At 44.7% G+C, this 14,381-nt stretch overlaps 1 protein-coding gene across 2 annotated transcripts in view; it reads right to left on the bottom strand.

Annotated features, from left to right (window-relative positions):
- Positions 1–14,381, bottom strand: part of LOC143340202 (uncharacterized) — a 350,931-nt gene that overhangs the window by 173,897 nt on the left and 162,653 nt on the right. For both annotated transcript variants that reach the window (XM_076761879.1, XM_076761880.1), the window contains exon 4: positions 1,431–1,588. In XM_076761879.1, coding sequence (XP_076617994.1) covers positions 1,431–1,518 — 88 coding nt within the window. In that variant the 5' untranslated portion in view covers positions 1,519–1,588. The remainder of the gene's footprint in view (positions 1–1,430; positions 1,589–14,381) is intronic.

Raw genomic sequence — 14,381 nt, 5'->3', positions numbered from 1 at the left:
CAGGAATCTATCGTTTCCTTTTACGAGAGATTGAGGTTCCGACCCTTGGCGTTCCAAGTGATAAAACGCGAAACTAAAAATATTCATGGCCCCGTAGTGGTATAACCGTAAGACCCACTATAAGATCCGACCTCTATAGTTTCGTCGAACAAGGTTTGTAGAGCGACGCGAATAGTTGGGGACGAAGTTTCCAAGTTGGATGAGCCACGGAATAAAGGGTGGTACGAAGAAGAGGCTTGTTTTCCCCTGGACCTATTACTGGTGACGTCGATAAGGAACAGAACTTCGGACGCGTGGATATTCGATCAGGAAATTCTAACGGGAGATCCCGCCGATGGATATTGACAATACACCCATGGAGAATCCGGCGAACATTCATCAACGTCGCGAAGCATAGAATTTTAAAAAATTCCATCGTTCGAGAATCAGGAATCAGGAATCAGGTTCGAAATTTATGATTAAATCGTGAATCCACCTCAAAGTATCCTATAAACAATATTGTTTTGAGTAATCGTCTATTATAATATTGTGTAAATTATCCGTATTAATTTTCGCTGAATTTTTGAGATTTCAGTCCGATATGAGTTTCCACGAAAACGGAAACGAACGTAAATTCCCGTGAATGCGCGACAGAGGGTCGAACGGGGCACGCGAGAACGTGTCCCCGGGTCGTTTCGAGAGGCGGAAAACAATGAGATTTGGATCGAAAGGCAGGTCGCGAAATATCTCGTGCCGCTGCGAAATGCTGCGGCGTCTCGCGCGTAAATAGTTTTCCAGAAACGTATACACCGAAAGTTCCCAGCGTCGAGGCTGGACCGGCGAGCTCCCTCTTTCCACCCCTAACAACTATTTGCTTTCCAGGTGACCTTAATCTAGAAAATGGTCTCCAAGAGGTGTTCCCGCGTATTCGAGCAAAGGGAAACGCGGAAAACGACTGGAGAGCAGACGGATAGCTAACATCTTACGCAACGAGAATTTCAAACAATTCCGTACATTTACAAAACGCTTCCAATTATTTTCACAGTCAATGATAAAGTGTCAAGAGGTAGGATCGCGGGTTTCTGAACGCAACAGGGAGTTGGACGGCCGTTATTCACGGGGAACTTGGCCCGAGATTCGTCCTTTCGGCTTACATAATTTGGAAACAGGACTAACTGGGTCGTCATCCAACAGGTCCTCGATCCTCGCGAGCGTTCAACGACGCCCGAACGGCTAAACGACCAATGTTCGAGCGACGAGAACGACGGAGGCGGCTCGACGGTACGAGAATAACCGTCCGGGGGAAAAGTCGGTCAACGACTTAACCAGATTTGCCCGGGAAAACTTGGCGAAAATTGACGAAGGACGCGAGAAACGCCGGGTACCCGGTCTCTGGCGGGTCGTCGTTGTCGCCTCCCGGGACAAAACATCTTCCAACGATGGTTTCTTACCTCCTTGTCGGGAGCCGAAGGCACCGGTGCTTCCAGCGATGATTAGAAGCAGCAGCGGGCTTAATAAAGCTCTCGAGGAAGGCAGCATCTTTCCTGTACTCCTACCGGCGCCTGCGCGACACAGGGTCCTTTAACCGGCTTCCCTCATCACAGCCCTTCTGCAAAAGAAAAGAAAACTTGATCAAATACCTATAGACATTCGCATTTTTAACCCCAGACATCAACTCGACTGGAAATCGAAAGCGAAAAACAAACACTATTTCCCGGTAAAAGCAGATCCGGAACATAATGCACGCGCGGCAGAAAAATCTAATCGAAAGCTTCATTCGCGATTGCACGCGTGAAATAATTTTATTATAGGCCAGATTGGAATTGAAAATGTACCCGAAGGGAGCGATTTTAATTTCCCGTACTGTCATTGAATATAACAGAGCATTGTTATTCGCGTCTCTGTTTCGAGATACTTTTTACCAAGTGCTTCGAACGAGATTTTAATCGTTCCTCCGCGTTAATGGGCCGTCGATTATCGTCGTTTCGATCCTAACGAGGGTATGTTATCGAAACAAATTTCGATAGATTACGGTGAGCAGAACGAGAGCGAAGCGACTGTTAACCCTTTGTTCCGTCCGTCGATTGCAATTATCTCGGCTGCAAGGCGATTACCCGTGTAATTCTTTTTCAGCTGGCAATATCCTACGGGACGAGTCCGTTCTTTCCTTTTGCCTTTCGCGCCAATCCACCGGGTTAATGAGCCCGGAACGTTTAATCCACCGTTCGTTAAGGTGTCAAAATTTGTTGCCTCGCGCCAGCGAATAAAGCGTACCGCTTTTTTCCCCCGACGCTATCCAAAGGATCCTCGCCGACGAACAGAGACAGAACCGGTCTATTATTCTTCGTCCACGACGTTTAGTGTTCCCGGGGGCCATAAATGCAACGATTTCTTCCGCTACGCGCTTAGAGCAATTTCGTATCTACCATTTGAGACGATAACCGGCTCAGGTAGCCGAAATTCCAACGGAATTAATCGTTTCAAGTTAAATATAGACATAGAATTATTCATGCAGGAATGCAAAATAATACTTTCGAAAGCGTTTCGAATTCATGCGTATAACACGTCCGAGTATTAATCGATTGTAAAATTATCCGGATATTTGTTGGCCGTTTATTATATCGGAGCGACGAATAATTGTCCTTGCAGTTCCTCCGGCGTTATTGTCGCGCGAATGAAAATGTAATAAAATTCTGACTCGATCAACGACCGCAATCGTTTGTTTCGCGTAATAAACGTCGACCCCGTAAATTACGCCCGCGTCGCGGTGAAATTTCAATGGCAAATAATTTCCAAGCCGGCGCGGTATCGCGTGCCCCGAAAAGCTAAACAGGGATTTCGACGAAACCGCGGATTTTTCAGCCCCGGTTCGACGCGTTCGTGACGAGCCCCCGACCACCCTCGATCTTACCCGGGGATTGGATATTTTTAACCCGTCATTAGGGGTCATTAAGCTCGACCGACGGGGTGGAACGTCGACAGTGACCCTCCCGGCCTCCTCGTTGGCGAAATTAAAATGTCTACTTTAGCGCGTCCCGCGGAACTGCGCCAGTGCGTTTTTACGGTTCAATATTAAAAATCCAAACAATAATTCGAATCGATAAAATAACTCTACGATTTCTCGAGCATTTAATTTTAATTTCCTGGTGCTCCTGGTCAAGTGGATGACACCAACTGATAATACTTTTTTTTTCATTTGAGAACACACACGTGAGTTCATTACTGAATCTTCTGTTTGACGTATATGAAAGAGAGAAATAATTCGAGAGGGATTAATGGTGTGTTTCGAGTGATTATCCTGTTCTCCAGTTAATGGAATCTCGACTTACAATGTCTACGCGTAAAGAACGTTTTGCCCTGGCAATTTGTCGAGGCACTCGTCACCAGGGCGACGACAAGCACTCGAGAGGATAGGGGCCGTCTTAGGTCCGTCAATGACCGCGTCCACGACAGATCAAGCGTCTCCGCCCCCGCGGCGTTTGCCCGAACTTATTTATTTTTCCGCGACGGAACGTGGCCGGGAAGCGTAGCGAGACACCGTGGAAAGAAGAAAGAGGAGAAGAGAGCCCCGTTGGCCCCGAGGGCGCGTTGGGTTTCCATTATGCTAAACCGCAAATGGAGTCCTGCGATCGAGTGTCTCTCTGCGCCATCCCCCCCTGAAGGCGCACAAAGCCGTTGGAATAAGGCTCCTAAGGTGTAATGTTACCGAGAAATTAAATTCTCTCGTTCTCTGCAGACCGACCTAGCCTTCGTCTCGACGCCCCCTACGATTCCCCATCCCCTATCTGGCTCCGTTCCTACGACCACCGTCATCCTCCTCAACCCAAAGCAAAAGATTCCTCCAAAAAAAGTCTCTCGACAATTATCGTATCAATGTTTATTAAGATTCTCCAGAGTTCTGAAGTAGAGGTTTTTAAGATCAGAAAAATGTGCCCTTTGGATTGGATTTTCGTTAAATCGAGACTCAAGTGAGAGGAACAGGCAAATTATCGTTGAACAAAACTAGATCAGATCATAAAGGACAAGATTCAGAGAATGTTTATTAAGATTTCGAAGAGCTTTGCCTCCCACTCTAGAGTTCTAAAGTAGAGATTTTTAAGCGAGAGGAACAGACGAATTATCGTTGAACAAAACTAGATCAGATCATAGAGGACAACGTCCAGAGAGTGTTTATCAAAAGCTTTGCCTCCCACTCTAGAGTTCTAAAGTGGAAGTTTTTAACAACAAAAAAATGTGTCCTTTGGATTGGATTTTCGTTAAATCGAGACCCAAGTGAGAGGAACAGGTGAATTATCGTTAAACAAGACTAGTTCCAGAGAGTGTTTATCAAGAGCCTTGCCTCCCACTCTAAAGTTCTAAAATGGAGGTTTTTAACAACAGAAAGATGTGCCCTTTCTGTTAAATCGAGATCGAAGCGATCTGAACGGGGGAAGATTGGTTCACGAATGAATCTGAAGCGACGATCGGTTATTCGGGAATAAAATTCGCCCGAGCATGCACGTAGCTTTATTGAAAGTCCTGTATTCGCTTAGCTACTCCGCCAAATTTTTCTTCCACAAACGAACCCGCGTGTCCCGCTATCTGCACACGTACGCGAACAAAAGGATTCGCCCGACATTCGAGCTTTTTGCCCCGGGAGCACGTCCCCGACGATGATTTTCTCAGGTTTTTCCCGCGAACCCGAGTCCCGTGGATCGTCACGGTGAATTACGCCGAGGAGCTCGCGGTGAATTTTGATCGCAGCCTCCTAGCTATCTCGTCGCAACCAACTTCGCACCGACGCGTACCGTTTCGATCGACCGACAAAAATTCCGAGCGTGACGCTCGCAAATTTCTTCGCCTCAAAATGTTAGTCGCGGGACGTGCTTTTGTAACATTCTAACGTTAACTTGCACCGTGGACGCCAATTTTCTATCGAAATCGAACGCCTATTCGAGACTATTCGAGCATCGAAGATTGTTTTTTATTTTAATATTTAAAAATTGGATTTGGAGTGACAAACGGTTTTCTGGATCATCGAAACCGTTCCTCGACGACCTCTGTGTGTTCTCGTGAGATTGGATATCAGAGTTCGAAAGAGTTTCGGGACAGGATTTCGAGGATTTCGAACGTCAGATTTCTCGCAGACTTTCAGAAACGTTCGAATAATCGCGAATAAAAAAATTAATCTGACAAGAGCGAACATTATTGGCAAATAATTTTATACACCGCTCCATTTTCGATCGAATTAATGTGAAATCGAAGGAGGACCCTCGAACAAAGAGAATCCTCGAATAACTTTGAATTCTCGTTACTGTCCATCGTATTTCCAGGCTTTTTTTCCTCGATCTCTCCGCTGGGCGAACGAACGGCAAAAATTAAGGCACGCCTTTCATCGCGATACTGCGAACGCGGCACGAACGAGATTAGAGATGGTTTGGGAGCGTCGTCTTTCGAATTAGCGCGAAACTCAAGCTCAAGGAACGAGAAAAAGTCGTCAGGCTAAACAGAAACGTCGATTCTCGTGGTTTCGTGTTGTGAAGGTGGTGCAGGTGCGAATTCCTCGATATCGGATTCGAAGAATCGAGTTCTCGTCGTTGGAAGTTATTCTACCATCATCTATAATCTTAATAGAGAAGATCACCTATCGTTTTTAACGAGAATAACATTTTTTAACACTAGGTTTACGGTACTCGTCGATTTGACATATTCAGAGTCTAATTTATGTTGAATTGAATTGAAAAAACTGCATTTCAATGCAACTGTCAACGTAGCGAATTATAATAAAAATTTGAGCAACGAGTGTCCGTAAATTTAGTGTTAAAAAGAATTTCAGAGGCTAGATCTCGTAAAGATCGCGCAGGTTCGGTATTTATCAACGAGAAATCGTCGCAGCGAAATCCCGCAGTGCGGGTAACGCGGACAGAAGCGAAAAGTAGAAAGGAAAACACGTCGCCGTGGGTAAAAAGAAGTGGTCGCGGGGAAAGGATAACGAGAATGAGGAATGCCCGGCCGCAAACAATGGAATTCTACTCGGTGAAACATTTCCACCGTGTCGCTGCTCGGTGATCCCGTCAAATTACACGGCGTTGCTGCCATGCTCGGCCCCCGTGTGTTTCCAGTCATATTTCGTAATATCACGGGATCCCGAGAAGGGGCCGGCCGGGACACGGTGGCCCGGTAAATCGTTTTCGAATGGAAAGGAAAACTTGTTACACGGCGATGGAAGGAGCTGGGAAATGGAAGATGTCGCGGATCCACCGTGGCCCCCGAAGTGAAATGTAACAGTCTGCGAGAAAGTGGGAAATAGTGAGCGAACCGTGCACCGTGGACGCGTTGAAAAATCGCGAGTTACGAACGCTGAGCAGCTCGTGGAAAACTGAAGAAACGGTCGACGGATGGAGGACTGCAATTTGTAAAATAGATGGGCTCTGGACTATCGAAATTGGGGCTGGAATAAGCTGAGAGTTACCAAGTTATCACATTCTATTTATTTAATTCGTAATGTCTAGTAACTCTATCACGATCTAGCGTCTCGAAGTAAATAAATCATAGGAGTATCGAGCGACTGAGACGATGAAGTTTGAGATTTGCAAGTGTTTTGATCGAGCGAGCGTCGATCTATTTCGTCGAGACGAGGGCGGAAGACGAGTCGGGAGGACGGGAGGCAGAAAACCTGGCGCAAGAAAGGGCTGCTTGGATGAGGAACTCTCGGCGCGACGAACAATGCGACTGCGCTTTGCGGCAACGGTGAACATTTCCGCGGATTCACGGCTAAGGAACACGCGTCGAAGCGACTTCTTTTGTCCCTGCTGGCGAACGTACAGCGCCCAGAGATCGGCCATTTGCCAAACGAGATTGAAGATTTGCGCCGCTGGTTCGTCGGTTATTATCGTCGACGCGGACAGATGACGACGAAAGAAAAAGGACAACGTCGAACGAGAAGAGGGAAGAGACAGAGGCGCCGGGCGGTTTCCTCGCGATGAAGATCGACCGATCTCTTATCTGAACTGAAAAACGCGACAGACAGAGGGAAGCTGGTCCGAAGGCTCTAACGAGCAATTCTAACGGCTTGGGCGTCGATTAGGCAACCGTTCCCCACGTTATCAGACAAGAAACGAAATTCTTCGGAGATTGTATTTTCAGTAAAAAATTTTTTTCTCGAAAGTGGGTAGGATTTCGAGGGCATGTGTGTTCACCAAAAATGATTGCAATTGACCCCTGCAACTGAAAATAATTTTTTTAGAACGATTTGAAACTTTTCATTTTCGCTGAAAAATAAACCCCCTGTCGATTTTTCTTAAAAATTTGGTTCTTGATTTATAGTAATTTTGTTTGACGCTCTATAGAAAAGTTGTCTAATACTTATTTGTAGGTACCCATGAGCACTATTTCAGAAAAAAGTTTCATTGAAATATATTCACTATTGCAAGAGTTATGATCGTTTGAATATTGGACCACTTTTATGGGGGGTTTCTGAGTTTACGGGGTGAAGGAGCAACTTTTCGAATATTTTTAGAATTTCTATATATTCTACACTAAAATACGCGTAGTTTGCTTTTTTAAACATTAAAATCGTCCAATCCGTTCAGGAGTTATGATTTTTTAAAGATACGCTTAAAATTTCAGTGGAATCAATCAACGGTATGGTCAGACATTGTATTTTCGGAAAGGAATTTTTTTCTCGAAAGTGTCTAGGAATTCGGGGGTATGTCTAATGACCAAAAATGATTGTAATTGACCCCTGCAACTGAAAATAATTTTTTTAGAACGATTTGAAACTTTTCAATTTTGTCGAAAAATTTCACATCTCGAATTTTTTTCTCGAAACTGGATTAGATTTCGTGGGTATATGTATTGACCAAAAATGATTGGAATTGACCCCCCTAGCTAAAAATAATTTTTTTGGAACGATTTGAAATTTTTTAATTTTTGTCGAAAAATTTCACATCTTCTCGAATTTTTTTCTCGAAACTGGTTAAGATTTCGGGGGTATGTCTAATGACCAAAAATGATTGTAATCGACCCCCCTAGCTAAGAATAATTTTTTGGAACAATTTAAAATTCTTTAATTTCACCAAAATTTTTGAAATTGAAACTTCGATAAATTTTTAATTGTCAGACCCTCTCGCCCCATAAATCTAGGAACATAAATAACTTTCGATCAGCGTCCACGACTACAGGTGGTCTCGAATTTAATTTACGGTGAAGAATCGACTGGAAGTATATTATATCGTTAAGTCTAGGAGTTGGTCCAAGTTCCACGTGCAGAAGTATTAACGGGGGGATGCGAGCGTGGGCTGAATCGCGTCTGGCTAGCCCCGGGGGCACGTTTTCGATTCGCGGAACCGCGCGCCTAGTCGAAATCGGCGAGGATTCGGCATTCCGGGCGGCGTAAATCGAATTTCCATGGAGATGCGAGCACGGGGAAAAGCGTTCTGTCGTCGCGGCCCCCCGCTATCTGCCGCCAATTATCGTGTCTCTCATTCTCGGTAGCAATTAACATCCCTCTTTGTTGTCTTACCCAAAATTACCGGAATTCGTGGAAGAGAACGAGAGTGAGGGGGGGCGCGGGGAGCGAAAGGACTAGCGACAGAGGAACGACCGAGCGAATTCACGACAATTTGCCACACGCATCGAGAGTCAAACTCCCTTCAACGTTTCCCGCGATTCCTCGCGTCCCCCTAAGATTCCTCGAATTGAATCGACGCGGTAACCGGTGTAACGCCAACAATATCATCCCTCTGCCCGTCCCTGCGTGTCCTCGCCCCTTTCTCCGTCCTCCTCTTCGTCGTCGCGGCTTATACAATTCTGTGTGCCGTGTGGAGCCAATTACAACGTAAGAAACGTTAACTTAGTTTGTCGAGCAGTTAACATGAGGGAGCTCCGAGGGACAGGAGGGTGCGTGAGCGCCGATAGCGCCGCCAACAGGCGAACAGATAACTAGTTGCTGCTCCAACCCCCTTCGATGTGCACACAAGTACCTTCCACGCCAAGTTTTTCGTTTCTTTAATTTTATTCGTCTCGAACACCGTCTTCCACGCGTTCCACGGCGCACAGGCAACTCGACGATTCGAAAGTGCACAGAAACTACTTCGAACTACTTCCCATACGGAAGATTTTCCAGAAACAAATTTATTACAAGGGTTGAGATTCCAGAACAATTTTAGAATTTTCTACGTTGGAATAATTCTTGCAGATGATATCAGTGTTGCACCGTTTACAGAGTCCACTATTTCTGAACAGTCAATTACCTGACGTTGTTTTCCACGAAGTATTGGGATTAAGACGCGACACTCGCCTGGTTTATCGTCCAAGTAGTATGTCCAGCGGTCGAAGCGAGAAGGCACTTCTGGCTTTTGGTGTACGTACGCGGATGCACGCGTGGATCCACGTAGGTACGCGTTCGAGGAGTCTACGGAGTGCTTCGGCAGCCTGACATTCCAGGACCGACTGTTCGGGTTCCGACAGTTCGGCGCGAAACCAACCCCCGGCGTACGCGTGTCTCGGATGGTTGGGTGCGTGCGTGTGCCGGGGAATTTGGCCACGTGCACGGGGAAAGAGACGCCTAAGCCCCGATTATTGCTCGTCAAGTTCGCCCGTCGACACCACGGGACACGACAGTTCTCGTTGTTGCCACAAAAATAGCACCGAATCAATCTCTCGACTTGTTTCGTCGTTCGATCTTCTTTGCAAGGATTTCTCATTTTTATTACACCTTTCAAAATTTTTGAATAAAGCTTATTGCGTCTATGTATGCTGTACAAATTGTTTGTGTATCAGTTTACTTCCTGTGTCACTTTCAATTTTGTTTTTTAATTTATTATTATTCATTTATTAATGGCAATGGACCCACTAGTTCAAAAGATGTAATATGTAAGGAACTGCAAATGTTTTCTAGAGGGTGTTCGCTGGGTAAAATTTTCATGGGGGATTCTAGAGGCCAAAATAAGACGAAAATCAAGAATACAAATTTATTGATGGAGGCTTCGTTAAAAAGTTATTAACGTTTAAAATTCCACACGTATTGATTTTTTTTCTCGAAAATGTGCAACATTTCGGGGGTATGTCTATTCACCAAAAATGATTGTAATTGACCCCCACAGCTAACAATATTTTTTTCAGAACGATTTGAAATTTTTTAAATTTGTTGAAAAATTTGTCAATCAACTCCAATTTTTTTCTCGAAACTGGTTAGGAATTCGAGGGTATGTCTATTCACCAAAAATGATTGTAATTGACCCTCCTACCTAAAAATAATTTTTTTAGAACGATTTGAAACTTTTCATTTTCGCCGAAAAATTTAGGCACCTATCCCCTGTCGGTTTTTCTTAAAAATTCGTTTTCGATTTTTAGTAACTTTGTTTGACGCTGTATAGAAAAGTTGTGTAATACTTTTTTGTAGGTACCCATGGGCTCTTCTTAAAAACAAAGTTTCATTCAAATATATTCACTATTGTAGAAATTATGGCTGTTTGAAAATTGAACCATTTTTATGAGGTTTTTCTCAATTTACGGGGTGAAGGATCAATTTTTCGACTATTTTTGCGATTTCTACATATTCTCCATCAAAATACGCGTAGTTTGCTTTTTTAAACATTAAAATCGTTCAATCCATTCAGGAGTTATGATTTTTTAAAGATACGCTTGAAATTTCAGTGGAATCAATCAACGTATGGTCAGATATTGTATTTTCAGTAAGGAATTTTTTTTTCAAAAATGCGTAGGATTTCGGGGGTATATGTAATGACCAAAAATGATTGTAATTGACCCCCGCAACCGAAAATAATTTTTTTAAAACGATTTGAAAGTTTTTAATTTTGTCGAAAAATTTCATACCTTCTCGAATTTTTTTCTCGAAAATGGGTAGGATTTCGAGGGTATGTTTATCCACAAAAAATGATTGTAATTGATCCCCGTTACCGAAAATAATTTTTTCAGAACGATTTGAAAGTTTTAAATTTAATTCTTAATAACTTTTTAACGAATCCTCCATCGACAAATTGGTATTTTTGATTTCCCTCTTATTTTGGCCTCTAGAATCCTTCATTAAAATTTTTCTTAGGGGTGGCCGAACACCCTCTATAGATAGGAAGAGAACAGTAATACATAATCCATACAGTAATCATTTAATACTTAGCTCAAATTATCAAAATCCACTCGATAGACTACCCCTAATACAAGGTATTAATTACATCGTATTAAAATTATCAGCCGTTCACGGACAGTAAATTTGAACGTCGAGCTCGTTGAATATCCGGCGCGAATCGATAGAACCCTTGACCAGCGATATCGAAACAATGCCCGGAGAGGAGGAGACGAGGAGGAAAGAAACAATGGCGGAATAGAGCGAGTGGGCGAGGAGATGCCCGGGAAGAATGAGATCGACGAAGATCGGGAACGCGACGAGATTTATCGGAGCCGAGTTAAAAAGTTGCGGTGGCGTCGTTTTCGTTGGCGTCGCTCTAGCCCCCGGTTCCCACTCGTCGAAGACGCTGGGACTCGACGGAGATAACACCGAGCAAAAGGGATTCCTCGAGATTAACCCGCCGGACAGATAAGGATTTCGAGCGTCGATAAGCCAGCTCGAAGCAACGTCCATCGGTCTTGGACGTCTCGTATCAGTTTCCCCGGGCAACTAGTCCGTGGTGCCGCGGCGCCGGTGCATTTGTCGATGAACTTCCTCGGGAAGAAGTCCCCGGTTGGGGGCACGGAATGGATCGACGCTGGCTGGGAGACGTCGGTGCAGGTACGGAGTCGAAACGTTGTTCTTACCACTGATCTCCGATTCCTTTGAGCGCACGCGATACCCTCGTACGTTCCCGGAACTTGGCTGATAAACGACCGGAGAATATGGGTAGGAACACTTGTGTCTTGATAAAGCTGGGGCGTCGATTGGAGCAGCTTTCCATACGGAGTTGAATAACTGGATTCGAGAAACCGTTAAATCATGTTTAATATTCTGCCGGCGTACAGCGTGCCCCAGAAGATAAATTTCGTTCAATGTTCGGGAACTACCTGTTTCGTATCCTCTACGCGGTCCCCGGACACCTTTTGCACGCGTTCGTTCGTCCATTCGTTCGAGTATCGCTGACGGAGTTAATAAGCGCGCGTGCGATGGTTATTTCGGACGTAACGGTCCGTCGAGTAAGGACGTTTCTACTTAATTAGAAAAATGAGAGTCGCTTGTAACTTGCACGTCACGCGGCCGCGAGAGTTAGATAATAATTTACATTTGTCTCGCGTATCCGTCGCTTGTCACGGCGCACCGCGGGACGTTATTTTTTCGCCGGGATCCAACGTCCTGCGTTGACGAGGGTAGATTTTCGTTGAAATTTGTATCCTGCCCCGGGGAAACGTGATTCCGGTTGCACCGTAAGCTCCGCTGTCTGTCCATGGTTGCAAGATGCGGGTAATTGACAACAGGATAGACTTACCGGGGAGAAGAAGAAGGTTCCTCGATCCCTTTTTCCTTCTTAAAGACGATCCTGGAATTTGCAAGACGGATTCGACGGACTCCGGACCATTCTCGGGGTTAATCGATCTCCTTTGACCGTATTAATCGCTCCTCTGTATCATTATTTTATTAAATCGAGAACATTCTGCAATTTTTTTTAAATCGATTTTTCAAGGAGTAAGTCGTTATAAATATTCTCTGTTTTTGTACGAATAAAAGTAGAATCCTATTAAAATAATTTCAGGTGCAATATGTACCGGGGGAAAATTTTATTTACATACTGTACCTCGTTACTATTTTTTATAATTAGACGTATGAGGTATACGGATTTCGTACCAAAAATAGAAATTTGGAGGTTCCGTACTTTTCATAAGATCTAAATTGAGAATATTCCGCAATATTTTTGAAATGATTTTTGTAGGGATAAGTCTACCATCAGTCATTATAAACATTCTCTGTTTTACTACGAACAAAATCACAACCCTATTAAAATAATTTTAATAAGTTCGAGATCCTCCCCAAGTGTACATACGTATACGAACAAATTTTATTTACCTACTGTACCTCGTTACTATTTTTTACAATTACATTCCCGTATTAAAAATAATTTAATAGAGGTTCTTTCAAAGGGGTAAACTGCGTCTGTACGATCTATAGATCCCCTGTCGGGGCGTTGTCGTGGCAGGTGCATCGAATTTTGAGGTTTGCCCTTCCGATTACTTGGGAGCCCGTTCAAAAATCGTCGCCCGTTAGTCGAACGTCAGATTACGCGCAATTCCTGAGTCGTCCGCCTCGGGGCGAACAGAGGCAGTTTGTACGGGGCCACGTCAAACTCCGTGTTTCCCCCAATTATTGTAAGGATTTGAGTTTCGCGACAAAGCCGCAATCCGCTGGTCGCTTCATCCTCCCCTGGACCGGACAATATCTGCATTGCGCGGACCGCGACGACACGGACAAAAGGAGGTCGTGATTTGTTAGCGCTACGAGATACGAGAGAATTGTCTCCCCGGACTAACAGCCTGTCGCGTAGTTTTTGCTATCGATCACCGGCGCCCGGCCACCCGGACATTTGTCAGCCCCGAGCAATTTTCGCGTCGCCCCCGTGCACGGTTTTCGATCTTGATTTTTGGTGTAAACGCCGCCGCGACGAAGACGATAACGCGCTGATTTATCGCCGCGTGCCTCGGTAATAAAGATATCGAGACGAAATTGGGGGACGCCGCCCCCCGGGGCTCGCGTCTTTTTGCTAGTCGAGGGGCAACTTGACCGTTGGCTACCTCGAAACTACCCTGAAAACCACGATCGACCTTCGGGCGGATGCAAGAGACGGATCATACATTTTCACCGAGATATTCGCGTTTGACACGTTAAGTCTTTGGCGAAGTGTGTTGAAATAAATTCGAGATCACTCTCGAATTTGCAAAGAAACGGCAAATCTTGTCTTTGTGATACAAAGGGCAACAATTATTTCGTCCCAGATTCGCTGGCTGAACCCATCGATAAGGCTTACCTGGTGGATCCTGCCTCAGACGCAACGCTGTTAATCCTTTGAATAATCCATACAAACTAATTATGTACTAATAAACTACCCGGTAATTGGAGACTGTTCAAACGATTAATAGCATCGTGTTTATCTGTCGGGTGAGCCTTAATGAAGAGACGAACTAGGCGATCTAAGCACAATTGCTCCCCGAAATCCTTCTCTCAAAGATTCTATCCTGCAGCCTAGGATCGCCATTTTTCAATGTTTCTCAATTTTCAGCGGATATACAAGTACACGTCTGTCGAAAGAACCTTCCGTATCGTCTGGTTTCCGCGTTGAACATTTCCAAAGATCCCTTAATTGGCTCGATCGCGGTAGTTGCGAGCAAGAACGGTACACGTTGGTGGAAAAAAGGAGAGAACGACGAGGGATCGAATCGCTCGAAGAGAAGTAAAGCAGCCGCGGCGCGTAGCCCGCAATATG

The sequence above is a fragment of the Colletes latitarsis genome, chromosome 3, assembly GCF_051014445.1.
Source record: "Colletes latitarsis isolate SP2378_abdomen chromosome 3, iyColLati1, whole genome shotgun sequence".
NCBI classification, from domain to species: domain Eukaryota; kingdom Metazoa; phylum Arthropoda; class Insecta; order Hymenoptera; family Colletidae; genus Colletes; species Colletes latitarsis.
The sequence above is the reverse complement of the archived record's forward strand: the minus strand, read 5'-3'. Positions and strand labels throughout refer to the sequence as shown.